This window comes from Grammomys surdaster, unplaced genomic scaffold (genome assembly GCF_004785775.1).
Source record: "Grammomys surdaster isolate TR1022 unplaced genomic scaffold, NIH_TR_1.0 139, whole genome shotgun sequence".
NCBI lineage: Eukaryota > Metazoa > Chordata > Mammalia > Rodentia > Muridae > Grammomys > Grammomys surdaster.
Genome location: NW_021604597.1, coordinates 4,678,110 through 4,704,936, shown reverse-complemented (window position 1 = coordinate 4,704,936; position 26,827 = coordinate 4,678,110). Strand labels below are relative to the sequence as shown.

At 39.1% G+C, this 26,827-nt stretch overlaps 1 protein-coding gene across 7 annotated transcripts in view; it reads right to left on the bottom strand.

Moving 5' to 3' along the window:
- Trpc4 (transient receptor potential cation channel subfamily C member 4) overlaps positions 1 to 26,827 on the bottom strand; it is a 165,324-nt gene that overhangs the window by 48,468 nt on the left and 90,029 nt on the right. For 6 of the 7 annotated variants that reach the window (XM_028763575.1, XM_028763576.1, XM_028763574.1 and 3 more), the window contains one exon: positions 5,321 to 5,657. In XM_028763575.1, the coding sequence (XP_028619408.1) occupies positions 5,321 to 5,657 (337 nt within the window). The remainder of the gene's footprint in view (positions 1 to 5,320; positions 5,658 to 26,827) is intronic. The other variant, XM_028763580.1, reaches the window with a different exon arrangement.

Genomic DNA, 26,827 nt, shown 5'->3' with positions numbered 1-26,827 from the left:
GTTGCAGTAGCGTCTTTCACACTATCTTCTTTAGGACGTTTGAGTGTTGTAGTAGCGTCTTTCACACTATCTTCTTTAGTTTCAAGGTTCCCATGAACATTGCAGCCGGATATTTAAATTGATGGGAAACAACAAAGGTTTCTTTCCTCCAGTTGCCTTGTCAATAATTAGCAGAAGCTGCATAATGCAAGTTTTTAAAATCTGTGAATTTTCACTATGAAGATTACCACACTCCACTTAAGATGAATTCTCTTTTAAAACAATGGACTAAAACATCTTTTACACGTGTGTATCTTTTGACAGACATCTAAATATTAAGAGTGCTCTTACAGTCGAGGGAATTTAACTTTTTGCCCCAGAAACTGATTCTTAGAAACTAGAAAGCAAATGTACATTTACATGTACTTCCTGTTCTTCCCTCCCTCTCTCCCTCCTCTCTTTGTCCTCATTTTCTTTCCCCCTTTCATCTTTCTTCCTTCTCCATCTTCCCCCTCCTTTCTTTCTCTCCTTCCATCTTTCCACCCCCAACCTTTCCTTCCTCCAAGACATTGCTTATTTTGGCACTAGAGAGCCATGCAGACTGTTCTAACCCAGTGAGAGCGATGAGGGAGGGGAGAGCAGCAGAGCTGTGGGGTGGTACAGAGGATTTCGTGTGTAAAATGTGATGCTTGTTATCGTCCTGACCAATGTGCATCCTGGAGTGTGTTACACCTCTAATAAATTGCAGGCACTGCTACCTTTACACAGGTATATTATACCTGTGTGAGGTGTAAGGAGGCAGGGAGTGGTGCACATGTGTGCAGAGTTGGTGTTCTAGAAAATTCCTGTTTCTTTTAATCCTGTGTCTCCCACTCCTGTCAGTGTCTCACAGGGAAACAAGGCTCTTTCTTTGGAGGCTCTGGGGTTTTTTATATTAACAAGCACTTGCTGGCCCTTTGATTCTGGACAAGGAATTCAACTTCCGAAGCCTGTCCGCTCTCTGGAAGACAAGCCATTCTCATTGTTTAATATAGCCAGATGGAGCAGAGTTGCTGTGACATCCACAGCAGAATGTGCATTCAATTTTTCAGCTTCTTTAGCATCAATGCGCAGCTATGTGTATTATTATGATTTCTAACTAAGGAAAACCAATTCAAACACCATCCAAACCTTTGACCCGTTTATGTTTTGGTGTTTAGATCACTTTTCAATGCACGTCCCCTCCCCATCTACACTAGGTACCAATATTCTCAGAAACTCTGTAGATTTCAGTTTTGGATGTTAAATTTGACATGTGCTGTTATAACCTGACAGAGGTCATTTTTCCCCAGCAAAGAATTCAGTTATTGCAAACTAGCAGGTGAACAGACAGCAATTTAAATATTTCTAAATACTGTGTGTCCTGATAGTTTACTGTGCACAATTGTACACAAATAGCTTTTAAGTAGTCCCACCAGGACATACAGATAAACAGGAAGATAAGAAAAATGTGTCATGCTGTAATGGTTGTCTGGTTTTTGTCTGTTCGCTTGCTTGCTTGCTTGAAATCACAATAGTCCTTTAAAATACCAAGTGCCTCTGCTTTGCCTCTGTGTCAGGATCTGTACACGACTGCAGCTCATCTGTTGAGCTTGTTTGAGCATTGTGCCATGGGGGAGGAGTGGAAGAAAGCTACATGCTAGTTTCTTATTATTGTAACACCATTTCGAGCTGATCGAGAGGCTAGGTGATTTAGAAGTAAGGCTGAAATTATGAGTCACTGAAGACATATGATCTTAGTGACAATTTGTAAAAGGAGGATCACTGATGTATGACTCAGTGGTAGAGAACATGTTTAACAGGCAGGAGACCCAGGGTTCACTCCATAGCACCCAAATTAATGGGAAACAAAAATGACCACAAGAATATGTGTGTGTGTGTCACAAGCATAAAAATTATACATATATATGTATATAAAATGTATATAATGTATATAAATGTCACAAGCATAAAAATTATACATAGATATGTATATATATGTACATAAAATGGTCACAAGAAGATGATTGTTGCTTCCTATGAATGTCAAAATGAGAATAGGATCAACATTATTAAATCCATGTCACCTGTTTGGCAGACTTAGCTGAACATTTTCAGACTTCTTAACTTCAATGTTTTAAGTTATATAATATACAGTAAATGAGGGAAATGAGAAGCCAATGTTGCTAAAGAAAAATTGCTAAAGCAGCCTACGATCCAGGCAGGCTGGGTAATGTGGATATTGTGGGCACGTCTTGCTTTGTGGCTAGCAATTCTCCAGGCGCTATTTTTAACCGAGCTGAGATTCTGTTCTCTGCTCCATCATCTCCTCACTTCACCCTTCTCGTTGTGCTCGCAGAGCACAGATTTGCATGCTGTCTGGCTGGGGCATATTCTTAGGCATGACTTAGCGCCAATCTCTTCAGCAGCCATTTTACCTTCTCCCGGGAGCAAAGCAGTATTTAATATGTGACAACCTTTACTGAAGTGCTACTTTTATGAAAAATTGTTATCAATTCTGCAAGTTTTTGCTAAGTTGATTATATAAGTGTATATATGCATATTTATAGGTACATTTATATGTGTGTATGTATGTACGTATGCATGTGCGTGTGTGTGTTTACTTTTGTGCTACACAAAAAACTGTGAAACATTTTTTTACCTGTTATAATTTAGTTATAATGGATCTTGAGGAAAAACTCAAACTGTTTTTTGGGAAGGTCTGAAAACCAGTATCCCAAGGAATTTTTTTCTTTTCTTTAATTTTATTTTATGTGTATTAAGTGTTTGCTTGCTTGCATGTGTTTATATGCACTATACACAACATACACTACACACACACACACACACAAACACACACAAACACACACATACATACACACTCACACACACACATACACACATACACACACACACACACACACACATATGCAGTGTCCAGAAGACCTGACCCCCTTGGACCTGGAGTTACAGGCAGTTGGGAGCCAAGCTGTTGGTTTGGTGCTGGGAACAGAACCATGGTCCTCTGCAAGAGTAGCTAATGCCCTTAATCACAGTCATTTCTCCAGCCCCATGTCATTCTACTTTATTGTTATAAATCTAGAATCATACAGGAAATGTCTTACTATCAGCCTTGGGGAAAAAAAAAGTTCACTGACCACACCCTTTTAATCTAGATCATATGTTCGTAGAAAAGTCTCAGCACTCCTGTCCTAATGTCACCTTCTGCTCCCTTTTGAGAACAACAATTCCCTCTCCCTAATGAGGGTAGACTCAATGGGACATCAAATGTCATCGAGTGAAAATCCTTGCCCTTTATTGATGAAGGTACTGAAAACCCCGAGGGTTTGTGCCTGCTTATATTTCAAAGTCTGTAGAGGTATCCACAGCATCCCAGTAAGAGGTTCAGAGCCCTTATAATTCTGGGTCTGCTAAAGCGCTGCACACTCAGCTTTAGCAAGGAGGCGCTCAAGATTCACAAGTATAACTCTCTTGGGAGGCCTACCTGATACATAAACACATATAACATGCCCTTTTCCTGAAGAGAGATAATCATTCATATACTTTTTTATTAAAAAATATCTTTTCATGCTAAAATCTTTCAGATCAATTTGCCTCCTCTAGTCATATTATCCTGAAAACATTAACTCTAGCAGATACTTTAGCTTTTTGGAGTTATAACTCATTTAAGACTATACATTAATCACTGAGTGTGTCTCTGACATCATTTCTTTCATCCACCTTTCCAGAAATATTCTGCTACAAATTTAATACGTAGCAGGTGATCAAAGGTAGTTTAACTTCAAAGTTAGATGTTTTTATTTTTTTATAGTTTTAATATAATTGCATTTTCTGCAATTCTGATCATTAATTGATTACCTAGTCCCTCTAGTGAAATTTAAGCTTCGTCAGTTCAAGTTCCTTTTGCTTGCTGTGAAATGGTCCCACCCTTTGACTCTTTGAAGGTATTCAATGTTTACTCATTGATTGCATGAAGAATGCTACACCTGTAAGATTTTCCTAAAAAAAAAAAAAAGGTTGTACATTCCATTTGGGATGTCAGGATTTTCAGACATCTAGTGTGAGTTATGAATACATAAGATATGACCTCTTAAATGCTTTAGTAAGAGTTACTCCAGAAAGTTTCTGTCTGAAGAAAATTAGCATAAAATATGTTCCTTATGTGAGATACTTTGATTGACAGTGATAATTTCATCTTACTATCAACTTCCTTGCTATAATGATTCTTTGAGTAATTACAGATCTAAACTTTCCTTTTACTTTAAATAAGCATGTAGTGGATGCACATCAGAGTAGTCAGGACTGACTCTACAGCTCTCTCGACTTGGCATTTACAAAAAGGTAGTAACATGTAAAACACCAGTCTCACATCACTATACTGTTCTTCATTACCACTCACTCTAAGGTTTAGGACTGAAGGTGGATCACCGTCTTTCTCCCAGCTGGTTCTCATGTTATACTCCTCGCAGTTTTGAAGTTAACCCAGGCAGATCTCCTGAGATTATGAATCATAAAATATGTCATGTTCTCTAACAAACTGGGTCTGAGACCAAGGGGACTTTAAGTGAAATTGAGAAACTGCTTTCTCAGCAAACCACAGTAGAATACAGAAACAGGTTATTAAAATGCAAATTCTAAGCATGGCTACAGTAACTGAACAGAAGCAAAACACAGTTTTGAATAACTAAGGTTTTCTACTCTGATTGTAGCAGTTCTAAAATAATTATCTATCTCTGGTAACGTGGAGGTTAAATTTTTTTTCTATTGTTTAAATTTCCTACTTCTCTAACTACAGAATTTTCTGAGAAAAGCAATAGATGAAATATATATACATACATAGAATCAGTAGTTCTTTAGAGACACACACTTATCTAGTGGAAGGCATATAAGAAAACTAGGGGGTGCAGTCAATGGCAGACTACCTGCTTGCACCTGTAAAGGCCTTGGATCAGATGCCAGCACTGGAGAAAAATAAGAGATTATGCGTGTCAATGGGACAAATCAAAAAGATTCAAAGGACAAGCAAGGCACAAACCCTGAGTCACTTGTGGGACAAGAAGTCAACAACACCTGTAATCCTGTAACCTAAGATTCCCTTTCCTGCATCGAATTTGGGAGCAACCACAACACAGTTGGTAAAACATTTGTTTGATTTGGAAGATGCGGTCTTAGAGCTACCATGGCTAGAACCTGTGTGTAATCTCTCCCTCCTCCCCAAACATTAGTGAATAGTCTTTCTAAGCAACAAAATTCCATGGCAGAGACACGTTCGTTATTATATTTTCTATAGTAACACATTTACCCAGGACCCATGGTAATATCATCCACTCCACGATGGTTGGTGGTGGACCTTGCCTGTTCAAGTCTGACCTGTCGATGTGCTGAGAGGCTAGCAGCAGCAGAAACAAAAAGGTCAGATAGGAGGCTGTGTGGCAGATAAACTTGATAAATGGCTTTCTGATGAACAGTCCAAGTGGGCTTTTGGGAGCTATCAGGTAGCACACAGAGAAGACAGGGAAGAGTAGTCCTATTATGAAACACGTCACCATCTTCACCGCCCAGTGTCTTCTCCTCCAGCCTGGGAACTCATCGTACCAGCGGGAAGCGAGCAGCTGCTGGCAGTTGGGCTGAGCAACAAACTAGGAGGAAAGGAAAAGGGAAATTAGGTCCCTGTTAGATGTAGTGACCTCAGGTCATCAGGAAGAATTCAAGACGTCTTTATCCTTTGCCAAGTAGTTTTAGTAAAAGATAATGACACCGTTGAATATTTTTCCTAATTTCATTTTAAAATCAAAATTAAACAAACCATGTGTTCTTTGGTAAAAGCAATATTAGAATTTAAAGACACAAGCTGTAGTTCATCTGATCTTAGAGGAAAATAACCAAACACGTGAAGCCATTCTAACAAAGACCATAAAAAGGGCACTTACTGCACTCACAGCACAGTGCTGTATGCTTAGGCTTAAACAAGTCAAAATGGAAACCCTGCACTGGAAATGGAGGCAGGGGGAAGGAAGAAGAATGCACAATATGTTCTAGTCTTATTCTCTGTTATTGTGATCAAACACTGACCACAAAAGCAATTTGGGGAGGAAATGATTTATTTAGTTTGCAGGTTACTGTCCATTATGCAAAAAGCCAAAGCAGGAACCTGGGGGTGGGAACTCAAGCAGAGACCGTGGAAGAATGCTATTTATTGATTTCTCATCTATCTTTCTTAAAAGCCCAAGCCCCCATGTCCAGAGTTCATGCTCATAGCAGGCTGAGCTAAATTAGCAACTTAGAAAACGCCCCACAGACATTCCTATAAACCAACATAATAGAGGCTCCACTCCATTTGACATTCTCTCTTCCTGGGTGTGTCTATGTCCCTGTCAAGTTGACAAAAACTACTCAACACAGAGAATATACTACCTGCAAAATGGCCAAATATTTAAGAAAACTTATACACACAGGATAGGAAATGAAAGTGTTCGCATCACAGTCTCTTGGTCTAGTTAGTTATCATGACATTATACATAATTTTCCTTTTAATTTTTTACTTAACATTTTCTGTCATATGCATGCATGAATCTTGCTCTCATAAAAGCAAATATGTATTCAATGGGGTCCAGTTAATAGAAAAATAGGCATAATATTATAAACAAACTAATGAACATTAGCATCATCATATCTGAGTTTAGTAGAAACATTACTGAGCATTTTATCATATATACTAATCAATTATTATATACAAGCTTTTTCACAAACATTTTCCCCCAGTAGCATGCCTAAGGTGTAATACATATATTGCTTTTTCCTCTTGAATGAGGAGGGAGGAAGAGTTATAAGAAATCACTATAATTATCCAACAGATCAAGATGGAGTGTTTAAATGTGTTGTCCTACACACAAGTTTCTTCTTCATTGTGATTGACACCTCAGTGTCACATGAATGGAGTTGAAAATGGTCAGGGATGCCCTTTGGAGAGAAGAAAGCCATTCAAGACAAAACACAGCAGGGGAGTACCAGACTACACTTATGGTAAAGTGTGTAGTGGGTGTGAGGAATGGTGGTGTAATTCTGCATGAGACCAACATGTAAAACCCTTGAGAAGGACTCTGTTGGCATCAGAAAATATCTTTCTCTGCATGCAAACTAGACACCTGTCCCTTCATGATTTTTTTCACCTTTCTCCACTTTCCCCACTCTTCCTCTTCATCTCTCAGCCATATGGAACTGGTAAGACTTGGCCCTGCCTCTTTTCAGATGGTGTGCAAACAGTCCCTGGTTGACAGGAAAGGATAATTCCTTGGAAACAAAAAGAGGCAATGGAATGATGAAATACAGTATCCGAGATGCTTAGTCATGTTGATTAGATGAATGGTAGTTGGTCTTCTTGTTCTGGACACTTACAAATCAAAGCATATAAGAGTGAGCAGGGAGACCTGAAATAAATCAAAATTTTATGATACTGGCTTCAGTAAATACAGAAAAATCAAAACATTTCCTCCAAGCAAGGGTCAGGAGGGCAATTTGTTTTTTATTGTTACTAATTTAAGTGACTTTAAGACTCTGTAGAAAGGAAAGTTTGAATTTATATCAAGGAATCTAGACTTTCATTTGTTTTCTGGCCAAGCCAGGATATTGGAAGTGAAAGCTGAGTCCTGGCACATCAACAGATTTCTCCCTAAATGCACAAGGGACCCTAACAAGCTCTGTTGCTTCTAGAGCCCCATCTGCTACACAGCATCCTTCCCAATGGCACTCCATATACAAATAATCTAACAGTTATTTCATTTCCCATGACAAAACATTCTTAAAGAATTAGAACTCAGCACAGGTTAAAATGTTGAAGCATTTTAAATATTTATTCATTTTATTTGTGTTCATGTTTGCCCGCATGTATGTATGTGCACCATGTCTGTGGTTGGTGACCATGGAGGACAGAAGATGGAGTCTGATCCCCTAGAACTGGAGGAATTACTGATGGCTTGGAGCCACAATGTGGATGCTGGGTCCTCTATTAACTCAACTCTATTCTCAACCCCTGAGTCATCTCTCCAGCCTGGTTAAAAAATTCTCAACAGGATATAACTGAACCCACTGAAGATAGAAAAATATGACTATAAAAGGCTATGATCTCATCATATTTCATGTATAAAGAGACCAATCAAGAGATTACACAGAGAAAAACACATTTCATACACTCTGGAAAAATGGAAGAAAGGTTTAGAGATATGTCACCATGGTCTAAATGAAGTTGGGCTCACAACCCTATCCTTCCTGACCCAAGTCAAATGAGGCAGGGAGACCCCACCATTATTTTGCTTACAATTTTAGTTGTCAAGCTTTCATCAATTGGCCACCTTCCCTTGGACTGACAGCAATGTCATATAAAATGGTGGAAGAAAGTGAATGCTCTGTCATCTGCTTTCATATCCCAAGATATCATATAAGGACACCCTGAGGATCCTCTCCCAACAGAAACACTCTAGGGGCCAAGCCTTAAACACATGCTCTTATTCAAGCTATAGCATTTACTTAAGATTTACTTTTTTTATTTTATGTATGCTTACATGTATGTAAGTATACCACATGTCTACCTGATGTATACAGAAGCTAGAAGAGGGTATTGGACTCCCTATAGCTTGAGTAACAGGCAGTTGTGAGCTGCCACTTGGGTGCTGGAATTAAATAAGATGCAACCTAAATTTAGCACTGGGCATTTTACTTGGCAGCATATGATGTCTAGCTTGGGCATTGTCTTTCCTGTTTTTGGTGATTCTGCTTATATTTCTTTTGTATATATATAATTTAGGAAGGTTCTGTAGTAGTAGGTTTCCACATAGTTTTTCAAAGGGCTTTGTTTCCCCTTTCCCCTGCACTCATCCTATTTACCTCTCCTAACTAGTTTTCTCTTCATCTTTCCATAGCACTCAATTCTGTTTCTTCTTTTGGAGTGATCCTCTATGACCTCAACCCCTTATCAAATACCTAATGTCTGTGGTCATTTGGACTGTAGCACACAGATCAAAAGCTGCAAGCTGACATCCACATATAAGAGAATACAAAATATTTGTCTTTTGGAGGTTTAGGGCCCTATATCATATCACAGAGAATTTTCTCATTCATGTTCATTGCTGCTCTGTTCACAATAGGCAGAAATTAGAAACAGCATAGGTGTCCATAAAGAATTGATAATGAAAACATGGTATATTTATACAATGAAATATTATCCAGCTGTCAAAGTTAGAAATTATGGAATTTTCAAAAAAAAAAGTAGATGGGACTAGAAATATAGTCAAACTCAGTGGAGTAATTCAGAACCCCAAAGGCAAGAATTACAGGATTATTTTAAACTTTTAATTGCTAAAGTAGTTGATCTCATCCTCCGTTTCCCCTCCATTGTCTCCTTCCTTCCTTCCCTTCTTCCCTTACTTCTCTGAGTCTTTTCATACTCCTTGTCAACTTACTCAGCTTTCTCCAACTCCCTCTGAAGGACTTTTTCAGAGAACTGACTCTCTCTTTGACTAAACTACATGTCAATCCCGGGAAACCCTGTCCAGACAGCAGAGCACTGCTCACAGGAAGCTGTGGGTCTGCAGCCAGGGTTTCTCCACTGTCTTCCTGAGGCAGAAATGGAGGAACCACTGTTTTCTGCACTCATCTGGACTTGGGGAAGTGGATTTTCACTGCAGTTCTGTGGATCAGGCCCTGGCCAACCCTATACAAAGCAAACTCTCAGCATTCAAACTTACAGTGGTCCTGTGCATTTATAAAAGAGTCACTGAAAAATAATTTTAAATATAATTTGTACCCAATAACCTTTAAGGCATTTCAAAAACTTTATCCTTTGAGTATTATAGAGCCACTGAGTCACAAGATTTTTTAATCACTGAAGACATTGTGAAAAATAACTGAATCTAATCCAAATTTTACAAATAAATTGTGATCCAACATGAATTAATTAAAAACAGCTGCACAAAAATACTAAAATTCCAAAACATAAAGAAAAAATGAAGAGAAGACTAAAAGTGAAAAGTATATTAAAAACTACTTAAATTATCTATTTCATTTAGATTTTTCCAGTTATGTTGAGTATAGGCTTTTGAAGTAAGATCTGATGACTTTTTTAATTTCCTCAGTTTTTGTTGCTATGTCTCCATTTTCATTTCTAATTTTGTTAACTTGAATACTGTTTCTGTGCCTTTTAGTCAGTTTGACTAAGCCTTTTTCTACTCTTGTTAATTTTTTCAAAGAACCAACTCTTGGTTTTGTTCATTCTTTGTATTATTCTCTTTGTTTCTAATTGGTTGATTTCAGCCCTGAGTTTGACTATTTCCTGCTGTCTACTCCTCTTGGGTGCATTTGCTTCCTTTTTTTCTAGAGCTTTAGGGTGTGCTGTTGAGTTGCTAGTATAGGATCTCTACAATTTCTTTATGAAGGCACTTAGTGCTATGAATTTTCTTCTTAACACTGCTTTCACTGTGTCTCATAAGTTTGGGTATATTGTGTCTTCATTTTCATTGAATTCTAGAAAATCCTTAACTTCTTTTTTATTTCTTCCCTGACTTTCATTGAGCAGAGAGTTGTTCATTTTTCATGAGTATGTGGGCTTTCTGTTGTTTTTGTTGTTATTGAAGTCTAGCCTTAGCCTGTGGTGAACTGATAAAATGCATGGGATTATTTCAATTTGCTTGTATCTGTTGACACTTGTTTTATGTTCGATTATATAGTAAGTTTTGGAGAAGGTTCCATGAGGTACTGAGAAGAAGGTATATTCTTTTGTTTTGGAGTGAAATGTTCTGTAGATATCTGTTAAATCCATTTGGATCATAACCTCTATTAGTTTCATTGTGTCTCTGTTTAGATTCTGTTTCAGTGGCCTGTCCATTGGTTAGAGTGGAGTATTGAAGTCTCCCACTATTATTGTGTGAAGTTAAGTGTGTGTTTTGAACTTTATTAAAGTTTCTTTTATGAATGTGGGCGCCCTTGCATTTGGAGCATAGATGTGTAGCATTGAGACTTCATCTTGGTGGATTTTTTCCTTTGATCAGTATGAAGTGTCCTTCTTCATCTCTTTTGATTACTTTTGGTTGAAAGTCTATTTTACTGGATACTAGAATGGCTACTCAAGAAGATACACTCTAAAAATAAATAACCCAATTTAAAAATGGGATTCAGAGCTAAACAGAGTATTCTCAACAGTAGAATCTCGAATGGCCGAGAAACACTCAAAGAAATGTTCAACATCCTTAGTCATCAGGGAAATGCAAATCAAAATGACTCTGAGATTCTACCTTACACCCATCAGAATGCCTATGATCAAAACCTCAAGTGACAGCATGTGCTGGCCAGGATATAGAGAAAAGGGAACACTCCTCCATTGTTGGTGGGATTGCCAACTTGTATAACCACTCTGGAAATCAATCCGGCTATTTCTCAGGAAATTGGAAATAGTTCTACCTGAAGACCCACCTATAACACTCCTGGGCATATACCCAAAAGATGTTCCACCATACTACAACTATTAAAAACAAAGACATCATGAATTTTACAGGCAAATGGATGGAACTAGAAAATAACATCCTAAGTGAGGTAACCCAGACCCAAAGGGACATACATGGTATATACTCACTGATGTATCCATGATACACCCACAGACCTAAAGAAGTTAAACAAGAGGGAAGGCCCAAGTGAGGATGCTCAAATCCCACTTAGAAGGGGGAAAAATAGTCATGAGAGGCAGAAGGAAGGAAGAACCTGGGTGGGTGGGATAGGACAGGGGGAAGGAAATAGGGAGACAGGATCAGGCATGAATAGAGACAAGAGAGATGCCTAGAGGACCAGGAGAATGAACAGAAATATACAGCTGCCAGGGATGGAGGGTAGAGGGTTGGGGGAATCTCTAAGAGGTCCCAGAGACCTGAAATGGGGGAGGCTCTCAGAACTCAATGCTGGTGACCTAAGCCAAAATGCCCAACAGTGGGAATATGGATCCTGAAGAGACCACCTCCAGGAGTTGGACAGGACCCCAGTGGAGCAATGGGAACATCTACCCACCTACAAAACTTTTGACCCAAAATTGCTCCTGTCTAAAAGAAATGCAGGGATGAAAATGGAGCAGATTGATAGAATGGCCAACCAATGACCTGCCCAACTTGCGATTCATCCCACAGGGAGGCACCAATCTCTGACACTACTGCTGATGCTATGTTTTGCTTGCAGATAGGAGCCTTACATGGCTGTCCTGAGAGGCTCTACCAGCAACTGACTAAACAGATACTCACAGCCAAGCATGGAACGGAGGTCAGAGACCCCTATGGAAGAGTTAGGGTAAGCATTGAAGGAACTGAAGGGAATGACAACCCCACAGGAAGACCAATGGTGTCAACTGACTTGAATATCTAGGAGCTCCCAGAGACTAAGCCACCAACCAAAGGGCATACGTGGGCTGGTCTGAGTACCCTGGCATGTATGTAGCGGAGGACTGCCTTGTCTGGCCCCAGTGGAAAAGAATGTAGATACTTGATGTACTAGAGTGGGGGGATACCCAGGAGGAGCACCCTCTCAGAGGTGAAGGGGAGAAGGGATGGGGGAACTGAGAGGTTGGGCAGCATTTGGGAGGTAAATAAATAAAATAATTACTTAATAAACATACTATCAACTTAATAAACCCCAACTGCATAGACAAGAACTCAAACATTAACTACAGATAAAACAAACTGAAAGGAAGCACACAACAAACATCACTATGGGTATTCTTCCCAGATGTGATTGATTTAGAATTCATCCTTCATTTATATTTCTAAACCTTATACCCAAAATTTACACTACAAAATATGTATATTCTAGAGATAATAATTCTACCTGGTTTGAGAGCTTCCACTCAGGTATTTGTTTTGCTTGCTCTTTTCAAAACTGTGTTTTTTAATGTTGATAACAGGTTTCATGGCTCTTTGAACACAGAGAGTTCCCCCAAATTATGTTATCTCCAGATGAAAAAGCTTTTCTGTTATATCAGCCATTTATGTCCCTTCAAAGCTACCAGCAACTTTCAACTCCAGCTGACTATTTCCCAGAGAGTGCTACAGTCATATCCACAACAAAGACAACTCCTCCAGGCTCCCTGCCTGTACTCAGATCATGTGACTGATTGTATCTGTTTACTTCATTAATCAAAGCATCATTTCCCTGTGCTGTTTCCTAATTAAAGCCAGCACTGTCTGTCGGACCCTAGCTATGGGAGGGAGGAGAGAGGGAAGGAGGGAGGAGAGAGGGAAGGAGGGAGGAGGGAGGGAGGGAGGGAGGGAGGGAGAGAGGGAGAGAAGAAGGGAAGGAGCAGTCTCTTGGAACTAGTAAATCCATTGCTGGGAACTCAACATGTATTGAAGATGGGTCATGTTATAGATAGCTTCATATGGCCTTCTGGAACAGAGGTTCAGAAAGCAGGGGCGATAATGCTCAATGTAAAATGATCATTGGAAATTCTAGGCAGCAAGTTAAGCCTGAAATAACAGGCAGCTTTTGGCAGATACATGCTGGCTTCTGAATGTTCCTTGGCTTCTGTTTAGGAAAGACCATTCTGAAAATGTCGAGGAGAAATCCCTGGGCTAGTCTATAATTTACTGTGGACTTAACAGAGATACAGTGAAAAAGGAAGCTGTCACCATCTCTATGCATCTATGTGAAAAATTTCTTCAGGGAACTTCTGAGTCCATGTCCTTGTTATTTGCAGCCCTGGCTGTGGCCAGTGACACAATCATTAACTAGAATCATGACAGTGACGCAGTGTGGCAGACCTAACGTTATACCTGGTGAAGAACACTAAGTATTGAATGACTCTTATGAATTTTAACAGTTTGGAAACACTGATTTAATATATTTGATGCCTAAAGAAGCTATTCATAGATCTAGTGTATAGAATAAACATTTTAAGACTAGTTAGAATTTAATGCAAATATACATTCTAGTTATTATAAAAAAATCCAGTCTTAATCTTTGTGAGCAAGAAAGAGAATTTTGTAACCCAATTGTAATTAATATGTCATAAAAGGAATAGTTAGTAGAAAAGGATTTCTATGAGAAATATCAGATCTATTATAGTAATAGTAATAGCTCAAGAATAATAGCCATAGAATAACCAGTTTGCCTATAACTAATTTGCCAATTGTTTTTAGGAACTTTCTTGAAATTTAAAAAAAAATCCTATGAATACTTTATCATATCTGAGAAAACAATGCAAAAAGTCTTAAGAATGATCAGGAAAACTAACTGAGACCCTTGAGAGCCCATTTTCCACTGCGAACAAGTCCTCTGGTACCACTGAGTACAAAGAACTGTCAAACTGGTCATCAGGTTTCCTTATCACTTTCCTTGTGCATACAGGATAAGTTAGACTTTCAGAATGGGACTCAAGGATGTCCTATCACTAGGATACCATGTTGATGTCGGTGAGGGATGATAAGTCATCTCTATCTAATGTGCTGATATTAACCAGGCAAGCACATGGTTAAATTTCTTAAAATCCTCCTCGGTCTATGTCCAAAATTGGCATAGAAACTGATCTGCAACGGAAGTGAGTAGTAACAGGAGGCTAGAAATGCCAGGCAGTCTTTAAAAGGAGGTGGTGATAGCTCAGCACTGAATACATTAAACTATAGAACTTGATACGGGTGGGCATGATGCTTCATGTCTGTAATCCCAGCACTAGGGAAACGGAAAAAGAAAAATTGAGTTTTTGGGTCTACCCTGATGTGCACAGTAAGACACTGTCGCAACCAAGAAAGCAACAAACAAACAGATAAACAAACAAAGTGAACCTAGAAAACAAGACTAATTAAGTGGCCAGAAACTATAATCATTGAATAATGGCAGCTCTTTGACAATCCCAAAGGGAGCAGTTGACACAGTCTACACACCTGTTCACTACAGCCCATTTGAAGGCATAAGTAAATAATTGAAATGATCTCTGGAAATAAGAAATATTTCTATGATGCTACCAAAAGTCTTTTTTAAAAAAAACTAAAGAGACATGAGAGGAAGGAACTTCTTGGTTACTGGTGGAACCATGCCTGAGTGTTTCTTTGTGTGTTGAATAACTCAGGACAGTGCAAGGTGAAAATAGAATGAGGTGTGGTCCACAGTCAGGTATTAAGGACTGACTTGCCAGTCCTCAGTCACTGATGAGCAGACAAAAGTCCCACACAGAGATGAACCATATCCAGAAAGGGTGTTTTAATCTCCACTGAAGTCAAAGACCTAGTTTTGCTTCTATCTGCATCAGGGCAAAGACCATGGGCAGATAGGCGTTCATGCACACTAAGCAAGTATTAATTCTTATTACACAAAAGGGTCTAATTAGTGTTCTGTTTGTTCTGTTTCCTGCCCTGCATATTTCCACATAGCAGCCAGATTTCCTAATTCTTAAAAAAAACTTTATTATGAAAAATGTGGAAATAAAAATAGCACATGCTAACATCAATCAGAACAAGTCTATACATCTCACAGGAACTTGTATGTAGTTAAAAGAGTTATCAGAATGGGAATTATGTGGCTTCTCATTATCTAATATATTTTATGCACTTATCCACCACCAAAAATGAGAAATACAGGACAGAGTTAGATGCAGAAAAACGATTAGCTTTATGTTCTCTGTTATAACTCCTGTGCATCCCTTCCATTCTGCCCTTCCTCATCTCCAACAGTTGGGCCTTCCTTGATCTCTTTCTACATAATATGCTGGACCCAAATCACATTTGCTCTCACATATACATATAATATTGACAGATTCTGCAGTGAGGAAGAATATGAAGGGCCTTTTCTTTCTGAGATTGTGTGACCTCACTTAATATTATACATTCTAAGTCCATCCATTTTTCTGAAGACTTTGTGGTTTACATTCTCCTTTAGAGTTGAATAACATTCATATGTATGTATATACACACACACATATATATATATGTATGTATATACACACACATATACATATATATATGTGTGTGTGTGTATATGCATATATATATACAACACACATATGTCATTCATATATATGTTGTGTTGTGTGTGTGTACATATATATACATACATACATACATATATATGTACACACACAACACACATATGCATACATCACTTTCTTTATCCATTCATCTATTGATTGATAACTAGGTGGACTCCAATTCTTTATAATAGTGAATAAAACAGTAATAAACATGGGGATGAAAAAGTGTCTATTTTAGGATACTGAGTTATCTGGGTATATGCCCAGAGTGAAAAAACTGGATTGCATGGTATACTTCCAATGCCTGAGAAAATCAAATTATGTAAGTCCTTAGGATCAGAAGACCAACACCACTCTTTTTTTCCCACAATTAAAATCTAGTTCCCAGGGTAGAAATCCTTTTCTGTCATTCTAAACATGTCGGTAAAACAGATAATGGGCTATGTGTATTTAAAATGTATGGACATGAGCTTATAAACAGACTTTTGAAACAGGGTATCTATATATATCCCTAACTGGTTCAGACCTTGATATGTAGGTCAAGCTGGTCTTGAACTCCCAAATAACTACCTGCCTCTATCTCCTAACTGCTAAGATTAAATGCAAGCACTACACTATGCCTGGCCTAAAGTGACACTAAGTTTAATCTTAGGATCAAATTCCTGGTGACCCTCAGTTTTAACTGTTAACTTGACAGGATCTAGAATCTCCTGGGGAGTGAGCTTTGATTAGCCACTGTTTATGTATCAGGTTGGCCCAGCAGGCAGGGCTGTGGGTGATTATCTCCACTGTCTACTCTGTGTGGGAAGAACACCCCAAATATGGCCAGCAACTTTTGGTAGGGGCCCATATAAAAGGACATGGCAAAAGGCACACAGCCTGTTGCACAGGCTTGCTCTTTCTTCACTTACACTGGAAAGTCCATTTCCTCTGTTGCTGTCACTGCTGATTCTCTCTCGGGTAATAGAAACAGCTTTTTTTTAGGAGGCAGAGGTAGGAGGATCTCTAAATTCAAGGCCAGGCTGGTCTAAAAAGTAAGTTACTGTACAGCCAGGGCAACACAGAAAAACTCTGCCTCAAAACAACCAAAACCAACCAACCAAACCAAACTAACAAATCAACCAAATAAAAAACATAGACTTGTAACATAGACTGAAGACCAGGGATCATCCAGGGTTTTTGGTATCAAATTAGGTCTATCAAAAGCACACAATCTCCTGGATTAAGCAACTACTAGGTTCTTGGCCCCTTCAGTGTGCGACAGCTATTGTTGGACTATGATTGGGCAAGGTAATCTAGTAAATCGACTTTTATTATATATTCATAGCTCCTCTTCTGTTCCTCAAGAGGACCCTGACTAATGCATTCTGTGATGTCTCTCCCTTCAATGAAGTTCTGGCTGTTGATAATGCACAGCTTTGAAAGCTACCTTGACTATCCTGGGAAAAGTATTCAGTAATCATTGCACTACTCAGTTGTCTGCTCACTGAAGCTGGAATGAAACCACTTTGTTTCTAACACATGAGAACTAACGTGTTTTGGAGACAGCAGGGTTCATGTAGTAACTGGCACCAAGAGAGATCGGTCTGCTCTCACTAGAACAAAAGAGACACATGAACAAAACTGTACATGATGATCAGGACAGCCTCTCTTGATATCACTTCCAGGAAGCAGAGAACAAGGGGCAATGTACCTTTGAAGGGGGATAAGGCTTTTTCATCACTGTTCAGCCATTTTCTCCTGACTGTCCCCGGTGTCTGCAGTCTAAGCATCCACAGTACACCTCAGTCCTGGTCAATGCATCTCTTCAGCTCCCTGCTGTAGCTGGGTACCAATTCCTCACTAGGATTATTGACTATAGACTCATCACTTTCTTGTATTCTTTTTTGTTTCTTTATGATGACCCAAATCATATCCCTAAAATGACAGATACATAATTTCCTCTTGCTTAATCAGTTCAGGACTTCCACTTGTAATGAACACAAACTCCATTTGCTTAAGCCCGTGGCTTGTATGGCTTTCATCAGAGCCTCCTCAGGCAATCACGACCAGCTATTCAAAGACAACACAAAGCCTAGGATTTTAGTTACTGGCAGCTTGGATCTATGGTGGTCAATAAAACTTTTTCAAGATTGCCAGTACAGAAAGGAACTTCACTGCTAGCTGTCTGACCTCAGGTACTGGTAAATTTGTTTTTATAAAAATTTGCATAGACTGTATCGCTGCGCTCTCTGTGTTATTTCGTTAAAACAAAATGTACCATTTTATTGTATTGTTTTCTTAAATGCTGTCCTATAAGAGCCCATTAAATGGGAGCAGAAATGACTCCCAGTTCTTTGCCCTGGCTCTAGAGGCTCACAGTCTGACATCTAGATTCCAATGATAGCAACCTTCCCGTTGCCTCCTCCTGCTGTCTGCTATGTGGCTGTCAATTCTTAGCATTCCTTGGCATTCAGGGACCTCATTCCAGTCTCTGCCTGTGTCATCACAGCACAGTTTCTCGGGTGCCTCACTTAGCACTGACTACCCTCTCATATAAGGATACCGGTCGTAGCAACATAGTCCACTGACCTCACCTTCCAACGTCTCATGCACACCAATCCTATTTCCTAATAAGGATGTGTTCTTTAGCACTAGAGCTAAGTTGCTAAAATACCAGGCTGTAACGTTCATAATTATACATTTTCTGATAGTTGCCTAACACATAGTTTTGACATTATAGTTTATACTGTAGGTGCTATTTCATATGCTCCCAATAGATATCAAATCCATGAATCATCTTTAAAACCCCCCAATAACTCTAGAAACACTGTTAATTAGTTGTGATTACTAACGTCAATCCATATTCTTTTAAAACAAGGATTTTATTATTAACATTGTTGACATATGATTGTTTCACCTCCATGTACATGTACTACATGTGTGCAGTGCCATGGAGGCCAGACGAGGGCATCAGATCCCCTGGAACTGGAGTCACAGATGCCTGTGGACCACGACGTGGGTGCTGGGAACTAGTTTTTCATTTTGTTTTGTTGTGTTGTGTTGTTGTTGTTGTTTGTTTGATTGGCAAGAGCAGCCAGTGCTCTTAACCACTGAGCCAACTCTCCAGCTTCTAAACACTCATGTTTTTGATAAACTGAGGTGATTCCACAGTGGCTGACTGTAGCTCCTGATATTTCTCTTCTACTAGATGTTGGATGCCCTCTCTCACCCCATCTTTCCTGTCTCTATTATTTTCTGTTTTATTATTCTACCACAATCTGCAATTATAAATGTTAAGACAAAAACAATTATAAATTTAAAACTACCCCATATCCCCCTACAGCTATAGTTAAATCATTTTAAGGGCTTTCAGGAGACTTACCTATCATAACTGGCATAAAATATTTCACTGCTTACACAGCCGAAATAATCAAGCAAAGAATCCCTTGTTTTGCAGTAGAATTGGAGCTATCATGCAGTATGGTTGGAATTTTGGTTGCTTGAAATGAGAGGTATGGAACGTTAATCTAGCCTAGAACTGTACCTCTAAGGATGTACTACTTATTTTACTGTGCACATTGTGTTGATTATTGGTAAACTATCTACATAAGACATGAGCCATAAACTCATACAATGTCAAAATAAACATAGCTGTGAAGCTAAACTTCCCCTCAGCTATGTACTATTCAACCTGAATAAACGCAATAGCAAGAAAGCAGGAAACGCCTGGATCAGGTTCAAGGTTTGCTTGGGCATCATCAGAGGACACACAGAGGACAAATGGTGTTTAACCTCAGGAGAAACCAGCAACTTGCAAAGCTAAAACACATGAAATGAACCATGGGGGTGAATGATAATGTCACCCATAGGCTCTGGAATGTGACATTAGGTCTCCAGTTGGTGGTGCTGTTTGCACAGGTATAGGAGGTGTGACCTTTGCTAGAGAAAGTATGCCATTGGGTCAGGCACTGAAGTTTCAAAAGCCTGGTGCCATTACCTTTTGCATCTCCCTCCCTCTCTCCTTCCCTCCCTCTTTCTCTTCTCACTCTATTTCATGCTCCTGGTTGTGATGTAAGCTCCCAGCTGTCAGCTCCCACTGCCATGCCTGCTGCCATGCTGTTCCCATCATTGTGGACTCTAACCCTCTGGCACCATAAGCCAAGGTATACTCTGGCAGAAGAGTTCATTATAGAAATAAGTTGCTTCATTCGAGGTATTTTATCATAGAAACAAAGAAGCAACTGATACACAGACTAACAGTATGGTGGAGGTTTGATGGAATTAGAACTTTCATACATTACCCATCATATATGAACTGTTAACAACCTTGGAGAATAGGGAAAAGCCTTAATTTATATATATATATATATATGTATATATATATTTTTTAAATATAATATATATGATATTGAAGTCATTCTAACTTTCACCACAGAGTCACAGAAAAATGAATTGTATATCCATGCAAACATTGGCATAAAGATAAAGTGATTGTTTCGTTTATAAGAATGCCGCAATAAAACAATAGAGTGCCCATTGATCCATGGAAGCAAAATATGTTATGTCCACAAATGCTAATTACTTTCAATAGAAGAAACAAGTTGTAATTGACTATACACACACACACACACACACACACACACACGTCAATTTTACTATAATAATATGCTATTAAAGATAAACCTGTCCTTAACTTCTGGGGCCATAGGTACCCTGCTGGTTAGGTTTTTGTCAGTTGAACCCAAGCTATGGTCCTGGGAAGAGGTTAATTAATTGATTATATGTGTGTGTGTGTGTGTGTGTGTGTGTGTGTGTGAGTGTGTTTGGTTCTTTAAACTGTAGTTTTGTTTATTGTGTGTGTTGGCCCAAATCTTTAATCTCAGCACTAAATTGACAGAGGCAGGTGGAGCTCTGTGAACTGAGGGGCAGCTTGCTTTACACAGCAAGTTCTAGGTCTGCAAGGACTACATAGTGAGACTGTCTCAAAGTCATGCTGAATAAAAGAGTAAAGAGGATCAAAAACAGTTCATGTTGTTACAATCCTATGTGTGAAAACTCTAGAAAAGTAATCTATACGTTAGAAATCAGAGGTGCAGGTGCCTGAGAGGTGATTCGATCACTAAAGAACAAAAGGAAGTTTCTGAGAATGGTGGGTATGTTCACATTTAACCATGATGATGTTCTTGCAGTGTGTGCACACACTAAAAAACTTACCAAATGTTCTACTCAGGTATGTGCAGTTTATCAGTTGCCAATTTTACCATAATAATATGCTATTAAAAAATAAGCCTGCTTGTATCTGCTGGGGCCATGAGGCAACTAACCTGTTATCTAGCATATCATGCTGACTAGGTTTTTGTCAATTGGACACCAGCTAGGGTCACCTGTAATGAGATGACTTAATTGATAAATGTTCCACAAGATTGGCCCGTGGGGCATTTTCTTGGCTAATGATTAGTGTGAGAGGGCCCAGCCCACTAGGCAGGTGGCTCTAGGTTGTATAAAATGAAAGCCAAGCAAACCAGGATGAGCAAGACAGTAAGCATCATCCTCTGTGGCCTCTGCTTCATTTCCTAAGTCCAGGTTCCTGACTTCAGCCCCTCCTAGACTTATTTCAGCTATGAACCGCTTCCTCCCCGTGTGCTTTTGGTCATGGTGTTTATCATGGCAAGAGAAAGCAAACATGGGCACTCGGCAAAGCAACCTCCTGACTCTCTCCTGTTTTTATCTCTTTGTTTCCTTATGATGCACACAGGAGTTCGTCTCATATCAAGATAACATCATAATTTGACATCAGGATTACTTGAGATCTGAGCCCAGAAAATTAGCTATTTCACAACTAATTCTATTAGCTTCTAAATTCTTCTTTAACCCTCCTGAAGTTATTTTAGCAGACTATACTAATAGAATTCTTTCCTCTCTCCTGTTCCTTTATATACTCAGAACTATGTATGCATAATGGAAAATATAATTAGAAAGACAAACCAGAAATAAATAACCTTTTTCTTTTAATATAAAGATATTAACTATGTTAATACATTGAAAAGAAAGGAGCAATATTGGATTTTTATGCAAAACACATTGGTATTCAATGCATATATAAGAAATGAAATTATTTGGATAATTTTTCATCCCTAGAGGTTGAATAATTCTCACTACTCATATGAAATCAAACAGTTTAAATAGAGCAACAGTGTTTTGTCCTTTCATGTTCTCATGAATAAGTACCACAGAGTATATGCAGACAGCTTTAAGCACAATGTTTTTTTGTTTTGTTTTGTTTTTTTGAACAGTCAACACTCAGTGCACAGGTCTTCAAACTTAATCACTACTACATAAGAAGGTAACACAAATTTGGGATTATGTCCAAAACAGAAATACTGGTTGCCTTTAAATAACATGCACACACACACACACACACACACACACACACACACAAACACACAGAGAAACAAATGAAAGACCATGATGCACTATAGTCCCATTCCTTGGGAGGCAGAAGCAATAGAATCAAAAATTCAAGCTAAGCTTAGGATACATAATGAGTTCATGTCTATCACGGGCTACATTTTGAGACCCTGTCTCATCAAACTAAGGACTGGGCATAATACTAAGTAGTAGAGTGCTCATCTAGCATGTATGGGCCCTTAGTTCAATTCTCAACTCTACAATAAGTTAAATAATCAAATATTACAAAAAAGGGAACAATCTATAGGAGTTAAGCCTAATAAAATCTGATCACAAAGCTCAAGGCAAAACCAGAAGCAAGACTAATGTCCAGAAAGTTTAATTTTCGCTGACTTCCCCAGACGAGCAGCATGCCCACTCCATCTCTTCCCTTCTCACCAGGCCTCCTACCACATGTCAATTAACATGGTGGGAAGCAATCCAAAGGCTCTGGATCCCTCCATGCTCCAGGCTACCACCCAAAAGCTAGTTATCTTAGCTCCAAAGGGCCTGATTATTACGTGGATGATTTCATACAAATTACAGCTGATTCTTTGTCATTTCTAATTTGATTACAAGAAGTGCTAAGAATTCTGTTTCGTTTGATCCCACTGCTTGTCAGCATTTTTGTTGTTATTTGTGTCTCATAGAGTCTGCAGATTTTTTTTCCTACTCTGTATACTGTCTCATTGCTTGAATGATGGCATCCTTTACTGTAAATTTTTTTTTTTATTTTCATGAGGTCTCAATTGTTAATTGTTGGTTTTAATGCCTATGGCATTGAGGTCATGTTCAGAGAAGTTTTTTTCTCCTCATCTATAAGGTGCAGGGTATCAGGTCCTGTGCTGATGTCCTTGAACCTTTTGGAGCTGGGTTTCGTTCTGGGTGACAGGGGAAGTTGGTTCATTTTCTACCTGCCATTGTTCAGTACCATCTGTTAGAGATGCTATCTTTTCTATATGTATTTTGGCCTCTTGATAAAGCAAAATCAGGTAGTTGTGTGTGTGTGTGGGGAGACAGAGGCTTAGTTCTAGTTCATCCGTCAATGAGTCTGCAGTGAATAAAAAAAAAATCAAACAAACAGAAATCACATCTATGCATCAATGTCCCCAAACTAGGTTTCAGAGTGGAACAAATTGTGATTCTACAAGCTAAGCTTTCCTGTCCAGCTATCTCAGACTCTCTGACCTCTGGATCTATTGCTAATGGGGAAGAAGAAGTGAGAACAGATATACTGTCCCTATAATCTATGCCAGCATCCACTCCTCACCAACATACTACTCTATCTCTTAAAAGAAAAAAAAACTAAAAAGGGTTTTAACACTCAGCAGCAAGTATAATCTTAGCAGCACTGGAGGTGACTACAAAGTGTACAGACTCCTTCTCTCCTCAGATCTGAACATTCGATGGAAGGAGAGGAAAATCCGAGGGGGTTAAGAAATGCCCAACATTTCTTGCCAAATTCTCTGGCAGTGAAAAGCCCACTTGATGGCAAGCAGAATCTCACTGCTTCCTGTCACATGGATGTATTTTGCCAACTATTAGTGACTATCTCACCCCTTCAAACATTTACATTGCAGGTCTTGGTGTATCATACATATGAGAGATACAGTCAAAATATTTGCCCATGTTTCTGTTGGGACAAGTTTACTTCACACACACACACACACACACACACACACACACACACCAAAAGCCAAAACCAAAACCTGTTTAAAGTTGAAGATAAAACATTTCCCTTCTCCTAAATTCAGTAACGCTAAGATAATATAGCCCCAATATCTTGTGGGTACCTCATTACTTGATCCTAAGGTGATTCAAACATCACGGCAAGTATTTTATACCTTGTTCTAGAAATTAAGAACACTATATTACACACAAACTATTTAAAGTCCTAACTCCCAGTAAACTGTATATTCATTAATTGAAAGTGAAAAGGACAACAGTCCCTCAAGAGGCAAAGGAACTCTTCTTTTTCTTCTATACAGGTAAAAGAAAATTCAAGAACCTGCCTCAGCAGGTTGAAGGAGGATAGTTCACATAGCTCAGAGCAAAGACATCCTTTGTGTCTTCCCATCGCTGAGGTAGTCTCACTACTTTATGTTTACCACAGCACTCTCCCACCATGTCTACACAAGCTAATCTTCTCAAGGAAGGGAATATCCTCCTGTACCTGGAGAAACGTTTGCAGTCTAGGGTGGTATGAAGGCACAAAACACTGGACACAGATGGAGGAAGGGGATTACAGTTGAGGTTGTTCAGGGCAGGGCAGGATTGACCTTAAAAGGCTGGGTGTGAAGACAGAATCATTTTTGAGTTGTGTATTTGAAACACTCATCAACTAAGAGGTGGTTAGCCTCTTGTACTATGATGGTTTGTATATGCTCCAGGGAGTGGTACTATTAAACCGAGCGGCCCTCCTAGAGTAGGTGTGTCACTGTGGGTGTTGGCTTTTTAAGACCTTCCTCCTAGCTGTCTGGAAGCCAGTATTCTGTTAGCAGCCTTCAGATGAAGATGTAGAACTCTCAGTTCTGCCTGTACCATGCCTGCCTGGGTGTTGCCATGTTCTTGCCTTGATGATAATGGACTAAGCCTCTGAATCTGTAAGCTAGCCCAATTAAATGTTGCCCTTTATAAGACTTGCATTGGTCATGGTGTCTGTTCACAGCAGTAAAAGCCTAAAACAAGTACCATATCTTGTCAGAGTCTGGACTGTAGCCTGATGCCCACAGTGATGTTAATCACACTAGAGGAACATACATTAAGCATGAAATAGCAGTGGCAATGCCCTGTAAGGTGTATAGAATTAGGACTAAATAGTCAGGTTATAGACAACCAGTTTTAATTGTAGAATTTCTATTTAAATGGAGAAAATATAATTCAGTATAGTAAATATAAAAGGATGGGAAATTATACGGTTTCACGGTCTTGATCTTTCTTTTTTCTTCATGCACACACTCAGAGCTCAGCTTGGGGAGGGAGCGGGGAACCCAGTTTAGTCAGGTGCATGGGGCAGAGGGTTCAAGCCTCAGCATCTTAAGAACATCAAGCATTCATGGTATTTGTCCCAATCCTTCCTCCTCCCCAAACAGCCTCCTGATCTTCATTCTTTCTTCTCTGGCCACCTTTCATCCTTTGAAATATCCTCTCTGGTTCTGTGCCCATAGCAGTGGGCTCTCCTCCATCCATGAACCACAATGCCCATAAACCACAGCCTTAAGTCCAGTGTCATGAGATAGGGATGACCCTTCTAATTTTCTCTGTATGGTTCAAGGTATGAGTATCTCTGTAAAATGTGAAAATGCACACTTAAGAGATGGGTGATTTGAGAGAATTACAGAGAAACTTCCTGCTTTTCTTTCCATGCATTTAACCTTAAAATGTTAGCTTTCTTACTTTTCCTAATAAAGTACATATATTTGATTGCCTTGGCACAGAGCCTTGAAGCTTCAAGAAACATATTGTGGGCCATTTAGATTATTCTTATTTTCAGACAGTTAATTAATTAATTAATCAATTAATTAACTCGGTTTGAGGTACAGGGACACAATACAGCACAGGCTGGCTTTGAACTCACAACCCTTCAGCCTCTGCCTCCTGGTGCTAGGATTGTGAGACTGTCAGCACTTGGTTTAAACACCTATATTTCAAAGGGAAACAAGACTAGCAGAATTAAATAGTGGATTTTATTTAATTAGGCATTTCTAAATTTTTATTTTAGGGTATAAATATTTGACCTTTTCTCTCTTCTCCTTTTTATTCTGAGATTTTGAAATTTCGTGTGTATTTTATGAACTTAGAGCACTCCTCAGGGTGGAAAGACAATACATCAAGTACACAACCACCTCAGAAACTAGTAGTTCCTTCATTTTACAGCACAATACAAGTGCTTCACAATTCAGAGGGTGATGACTAGCTTGTGAAATTTCAAAATGAGTCTATGTGTAGGCAGAGAGGAAGTTTGGTGTTGATGAACAGCTCATTTCAAAAGACAGTGAGTGTGCCCATTTCCCTGGCTGCCCTTCCTTTCTTCCTTCCTTCCTTCCTTCCTTCCTTCCTTCCTTCCTTCCTTCCTTCCTTCCTTCCACAGAAGGACAGAGTAGGCACTTTTTTTTAATAGCCCTTATATCTTTTCCTCCATCCCAAGTACTTTATATTGTAGGACTCTAACTCTTTCTTTATTGAGCTTCTGATGAACTGATGTGAGATCTGTAAACATAAGAATGGAGTGTCTGGTCACAGCCTTCTGTGTTATGGTGCTCTTTAGAGACAGCTAACCCTAAGAAACAAAGCCACACCACACACATTTACATTGTCATTCACACAATAAACACTCAGTCAACAACAGTTCCTGTTGTAATGAGTGGTTTTGTCTCAGCTGGGGGGCGGGCACTC